General features: G+C 51.6%; 1 protein-coding gene across 5 annotated transcripts; it reads left to right on the top strand.

The window, feature by feature from the left end:
- Positions 1-991: 991 nt before the first annotated feature.
- LOC110125502 (uncharacterized) lies at positions 992-3,280 on the top strand. 5 transcript variants are annotated; one of them, XM_020874572.2, is made up of 3 exons: positions 992-1,068; positions 1,530-1,615; positions 2,327-3,280. In XM_020874572.2, the coding sequence occupies exon 3, from the start codon at positions 2,400-2,402 to the stop codon at positions 3,204-3,206; it is 807 nt and encodes a 268-aa protein (XP_020730231.2). In that variant the 5' UTR covers positions 992-1,068; positions 1,530-1,615; positions 2,327-2,399; the 3' UTR covers positions 3,207-3,280. The 5 variants fall into 5 exon arrangements, with proteins under 5 accessions (XP_020730231.2, XP_020730235.2, XP_020730233.2 ...); XM_020874574.2 differs by having other exon boundaries at positions 999-1,068; positions 1,517-1,615; XM_020874573.2 differs by lacking the exon at positions 992-1,068 and adding an exon at positions 1,077-1,191.
- The last annotated feature ends 3,284 nt before the right edge of the window (positions 3,281-6,564 follow it).

The raw sequence follows: 6,564 nt of genomic DNA, 5'->3' as shown, positions 1-6,564 counted from the left end.
ACAGCAAAGACACCTGAGAACTAAAGTCAATGTCTGATCATGTATTGGCTCCTGGACTGGGGACATAGCTGCCATAGAGACCATCGGAGAAAATAATCTGTAAATTGTGGACTATGTATTAGCTAATAGCTCTGTATCAGTGTTAATTATCCTGGGTACGTAAGATAACTGGGTACGTAAGAAGGTATCCTTGTTCTCCCAGCTTGTAGGAGATACAGGCTGAAGTATTCAAGAGTAAAGGCTGCTGTTGTCTGCAACTGACTCTCAAAATAATAATAATCCGCGCACGCGCGCGTGTGTGTGTGTGTGTGGTGCTGTGACAAAAATTAATAATTAGTAGATTGCAGTGAAGAGTATATGGGACTTCATTATCTTGTAAGTTTTCAATAAGTTTGACTATTTTGAATGCTTTACAAAATAGAAAGTAAAAGTGTATTTCCACTACTGGCAGGAAGGAAACGATGTCCAGAAACACCAGGAGCTCTCAAAGGGGGATCTCGTTGACGCATCCGACAGATTTGTACAAGATGCCCCTTATGGGCCAGGGAGGGAAGCTCACAGGAGCTCGGAATGCAATCCTCAGGCTGCAGCCCACTGCATAGTAGGGACTCAGCGCGGAACTGCTGACTGTGTGAGGATCAGCGAGAAGGGAGAAAAGCAAGTGCTGCCGTGTTCTGGGTCACTCAAAGGGACAGCTCTTTAGGGAAACTCAACAAATGTTTGCTGACCCAACGAGAAAAGAAAATTGATGCTGACCACAGCCAACGAGAGTTATATCAGGCCCGGCAAAGAACTCCCTGACTCTCAGCATAATTAAATGCTAGAAAAACAACAGGGGACACTGGAAAACGTCCACCCCAGCCTCACTTTAAAAATAGGGCCCATCTGTCCTGGAGAGCTTAATGCAGCACTAGTTCTAAGGCAGGAGCCTAACCAGGTTGACCCCCAGAGGCCCTCCTCTCTCCAGGGTTCTGTGATTCTATGACATGGCCAGGAGTCTGGAATGGCGGCATCAGGGTACTCCCCAGTGAAGGGCAAGAGGAGGGCTAAGTCATCTACCTCCTGAAGGTAGAGGGAGCCAGGGAGAGGGCCCAGCCCGCCCGGAAGGGAGGGCCCGTGGGGGGCAGCCCACTGGCGTCTCCCCTATATCTGGAGGACGAGCTGGGGTGGGGCTCGGCCAGGGATGGAAGGGTGAGAGTCTGGGCATTCCACGCGATTCAGACCCAAAGGACAAGGGCAGCTGAGGGGCCGTGGGCCGGGAGAGAAGCGGGCAGCTGTTTCCTGGGTGGGACAGGCTCAAATACGGCTCCGTTCTCAGCAGGCAGAAGTGGAAAACTAGCATCAGTCTGGCAGTAGTGGGGGACAGAAATCAGAGCCTTCCTTCTGGAAAGGGGGGAGTACGGGGGACCTGGGGGACAAAGGGAATGGGGCTGGGGCTCCTGCTACCTGGGCGGGCCCAGGACAGGAAGCACGGTGAGCTGGGCCAGAGCATGGACAGGCCCTAGTTCCTGAGAAGTTTCTGCTTTCAGATCGTGAAGACAAGATCAACTTAGTTATAGGGTTAGCAAGCACCACTCTCCATCTGGTTTTCCCCATCGGTGCCCCTATCAAACAGGTGAGATGAGAACTCTTCCTCAGTAGACTGGTCTTCAGGATAAAGTCACTCCAACAACACGGCATTGTCTTTTAGCGGTCATCAGATACACTCAAGATAGTACCTTGGCCCCCACCACTCACAAGCTATGTGATCTGAGGCAAGTCACATCAAACCTCTGAGCCTCAGTTTCCCCCATCTGTCAGATAGGAATAGAATAATAACTGCCTCCTGGATTTGTAGTTAAGACTTACAAGTAAAGGTACAAGCAAAGGACTGGCAAAGAAAAAGCATCTATACCGCATTGCTTCTAAGACATACTGTTCAGTACCAGGGTGTATGGTGTAGTGGGTGATTAACTATCTGATGTTACTCCAAAGAATGTGTGTCTCAGTGCCTCAAATTTCACCATTAGAGATTTAGTCCTCTGACTCTGTGGTCTTCTGGAGTCCCTGCTTAAAAGGTGAATGGGAGTTTCAGAATGTGGGCTACAGTGAAAGGAAAAAGGAGACTGCCCCACTTTTTCTAGGGGGTCCTCTGACTTCCATTGTTCTCAGGGTCTTGCCTCCCTCCCCATTTCCTGCCTTTTGCACTTTCTGAAGAACCAAGGGGCCTGCGTTCCCGTTTGAAAAACCCCTGGGCCGGGGAGCAAGATGGGGAGAGGACACCTGGAAAGCCCAGCGGGAGGTGGCCGGGAGCCGAGGAGAGCTGACCCAGCTCTCTCCCCGCCAGGCCCAGGGAACCAGCCTCTAGGTGAGATTTCAGCAGTTCTGTACCACGAAGCTTCGGCTGCCTGACCGGGACAATGTCTGGACACCAAGCAGGCCGTCCCAGCCCCAGTAACCACAATGCGTCCTTCATGGCCCAGACTCAAGGCTGGCCCCACGGCCCCAGCACGACCGGGGCGAGCAACCTCAAGCGCTCTCGGACCCCGAGCGGCTCCGAGGCCAGCAGCAGCCCTTCGGAGCCCACCGACAGGCGGAGCTCCCCCAGACCGCCGTTGAGGAGAATCTGCATGGGCCGGCCCTACAACTCCAAGTGCGTGGAGACAAGCCACCTGGCGAAGGGCCCCAGGGTGGCCAGGAAGCCCACGTGTCGCGGCAACCCCCACTGCCTGCTCCGTACAGATCGCCCCTTGGGTCCCTCTAACCCCACCTTCCTGGATCAGCTCATCAAAGGCATCAGCTACCTCGACAGATCCACCAATGCCTTCTACAGCAACTACCCTAAGTCCCTGAGCCGGCCGAGGCTTGCGACCAACTACCTGGAGCGCGCCGCCAACTCCATCCACCCGGACCACCCGGACCACGCCTCCCCCCGCAGGTGCTGTAACCCCAGCAGCAGAGCGGCCTCCTTCGACTACCCCTGCGGCAGCACCTGCGTGGTACCGTCCGGCAGGGCTGTCAATGCCGTGCAGTACATGGATAACTCCGCCAACACGAGCCGGAACCTCACTCCCATCCTGCCCCAGAGGCCGGGGATAAAGCTACCTGAGCTCCCTCTGTTCGGCAACGGGATCTTTTCCTTAGGTTGCCTGCCCAAGTTCTGGGAAGCCATCCGCTCGGGCTGCAGAGTCCCCGAGCCCATCTCTAAACCCTCCAGCTGGTGGTGACATCGACGCCAACCGCGAAGGGGGCACATGTCCATCAGGTCGCGGTTGCGGAAAATAAATTGTCTGTGGCAAAATGCTCCTTCCAAGCCTCCACTGGGGTGGGGGGAAGCCATTTAGATGGAGGGGATATACACTTAAGGACCTACAAGGTGGGGCAGGTCAAGGTGAATGGGTGAAGGGGGTGGGTGGTAGGCAGTGGTAGAGACCACCCACCGCTAGGTGCAGAGGGGGGATACCTCATCTAAACCCAGCTCTCAAACAGGTGGTTGCTTTTCAAGAGAACCCAGGAATCTGGTTTTCTATATGTTAGTAACAGATTTTAAAATATCATGGTGCAGGGATTTCCCTGGTGGTCCAGTGGTTAAGCGGCGTCCCTGATAGCTCTGTTGGTAAAGAATTCGCCTGCAATGCAGGAGACCCTGGTTTGATTCCTGGGTCGGGAAGATCCCCTGGAGAAGGGACAGGCTGCCCACTCCAGTATTCTTGGGCTTCCCTGGCGGCTCAGCTGGTAAAGAATCTGCCTGCAATGCAGGAGACCTGGGTTAGATCCCTGGGTTGGGAAGACCCCTTGGAGAAGGGAATGCCTGCCCATTCTGTTATGCTGGCCTGGAGAATTCCATGGACTATTCCATGTATAGTCCACTGGGTCTCAGAGTCAGACATGACTGAGTGACTTTCACCAATGGTTAATATTCCGCGCTCCCATTTCAGGGGGCGCAAATTCGATCCCTAATTGGGCAACTACGATCCCGTATGCCGTGTAGCATGGCCAAAACAAAACAAAACGAAAACAAAAATATAGTGTTCTGAAGGCTGAACAAGAGCATTTGCAGGCTGAATGTGTGAGGCCCACAGATCTGAGTTTGGGATCTCTAACTCATATCTTGAATGAATCACTTGAAGTGAGGCTAGGAAGCTTCCTAGCCTTGGCTGAGGCTGTTCATTCCCAACCACTATTCACATTCTTTTCCTTTTTTTCTTTAAAGGATTGTTACTGATTCCTTATTCATATTCTTTTTCTTTCAGGATTGTTATTGATTTTAGCACAGCTCCATGTGAGCAGAAAGGTAGAAGTAGTAATGATGAGATGAGGACGGTGATAACAAACCCTCATAGAATACTTACAACGTGGCAGGTGCTGTTCTAACTGCTTTTTGTCCTTTTATGTCTTTTTTTTTTTTTTTTTGCACTGAGGCATGCAAGATGTGAGATCTTAGTTCCCTGACCAAGGCTAAAATCCATGCCCCTTGCCATGGAAGCATGGAGTCTTAACCACTGGACTGCCAGAGAAGCCCCTATTTTTGTTCTCTTAAAGATGAGGTTTCAATGACCAAGGCCCGGGGTGGATGTAGAGAAAATCGTGATGGTGAATGTGAGTTGCACTGGAAAGGCAACCAGCGATGGTTGCAGGTGAATGGACAGGCCTCGCTGGGACACTCTGCAGAGAGCACTGCCAGAGAGAGAGCGCCGCCAGAGAGAGAGCGCCTTATCTGTCCTGGCCAGGTAAGGGCTGGAAGGGTCAGAATGAGGTAGTCCCAAACTTCTTGGTGGCACTGTCTGGGAAAACATTCTCTGGGCCACTGAGGGCTCCAAACCTTCAGAGACTCAACTGATTTGGGTGCTGAAGAATCAGGCGTCACAAGGCACCCAGTTATTCACCATCTTCCTGCATAAAGGACTCTAGAGACTGGATTCCAAACTCTTTTTGCCACCTGCCTGCCTGCCTTGAGACCTTGGAGACATCACTTCCCCTCTCCAGGCTTCTGTTTCCCCTCCTGTAGCATGAGTGGGGTTGTTCTGCTGGTCCCTAAGGGACCTCAGACTTAGATATTTCTGAGTCTCTCCTCCTAGTCCCAAGCCAGGCCTGGGGCTTCCTGAGCTGAGAATTGAGGTTGCCTCTACCCAAGAATTCAGGCTTCCTCAGTCCTGACCATCTTGCCAGGCTGCCCAGGGGCTGTTTAGGCCCCATTTCTTTGTGGCTCTGGATTTCAGGCCCAGTCCCTTCTTGCAGGAGTTGAGGGCCAGTAAAAGCAACTCAGAATATGGAGTGGGCTGACCTTGAAATAATGCAGAACCCAGAGATCGACCAGGTTCCATGGCTCTTAGAGGAGGTGCTGGCTGAGGCCTAGCCCTGTGGGCAGGCAGAGAAGGCAGCAAGTGTGAATCTCCATGAGACTGACACAGTGGTCCCAAGGCAGAAGAAGCAAGGAGGCACCAAACCCTTAGCCCATTGAATTCACCTCCACTTTTGCTCCATCTCGGGAGGACCGGGAAGATCCTCCCGGGCTCCAAAGCTCAGCAGGGCAGCCACTCTTTCCTCTGCTCTTGCATCCCTTCTCTCCCCAGGAAGAAGACTTTGGCCTTTGTCTGGTGGGTCCGCAGGCTCCCAGACCCATTGCCCAGCTGAACATTCACAGGGAATACAGCTCATTGGGTTCCATTTTGGTCCAGCTCAAGAGATAGTTCAGGTGTCCTGATTCCTAAACCATCCCTCTGGCAACTCAAAGGCATCCCCTTCTTGCTGTAAGCCCATATTTGCCTAAAAGCCACCTCTGATTCTCCCAGAGATGGCCACCTTCAACACTGTCCAATTTCACCTTATCAGATTATAGGTTCTTTGCCCAGGACACTGCTCTTAGGGTTTCCAGTATCTAGCCCAGTTCTGGCTCACAAGTGGGCCTCAGTTCTTATATTAACATTGATTACAAGGCCTTGTAATTGAAAAGGCATTTGAAAAGGCCCTGATGATGGGAAAGATTGAGAGTAGGAGAAGAAGGGGATGACAGAGCACGAAATGGCTGGATGGCATCACGTACTCAATGGGCGTGAGTTTGAGCAAGCTCTAGGAGATGATGAAGGACAGGGAAGCCTGGCATGCTGCAGTCCATGCAGTCGCAAAGAGTCAGACACAGCTGAGCAACTGAACAATAACAACAAGGCCTCATGCCCAAGAGGTGTTCAGTAACCTTAACTATTATTACTACTGACTCACTACAAAAGACTCTGATGCTGGGAAAGATTGAGGGCAGGAGGAGAAGGGGACGACAGAGGATGAGATGGTTGGATGGCATCACTGACTCAATGGACATGAGTTTGAGTAAGCTCTGGGAGTTGGTGATGGACAGGGAAGCCTGGCGTGCTGCAGTCCATGGGGTCTCAAAGAGTCAGACACGACTGAGCGAATGAACTGAAACTGAAAATCTTAACTATTATTACTTTCAGAATAATGACAGTGTCCCACATATAATTAATGTTCAACAACTGATAATATTAATCATGACAGCCAACATTTATTAAGCTCTTCGATATACTCCAGGCATCATTTTAAGGGCTCTGTGTGTATTAACTCAATCATCTC

This window comes from Odocoileus virginianus, chromosome 30 (genome assembly GCF_023699985.2).
Source record: "Odocoileus virginianus isolate 20LAN1187 ecotype Illinois chromosome 30, Ovbor_1.2, whole genome shotgun sequence".
NCBI classification, from domain to species: domain Eukaryota; kingdom Metazoa; phylum Chordata; class Mammalia; order Artiodactyla; family Cervidae; genus Odocoileus; species Odocoileus virginianus.
Note: the sequence above shows the minus strand (reverse complement) of the source record. Positions and strands in the feature narration are given on the sequence as shown.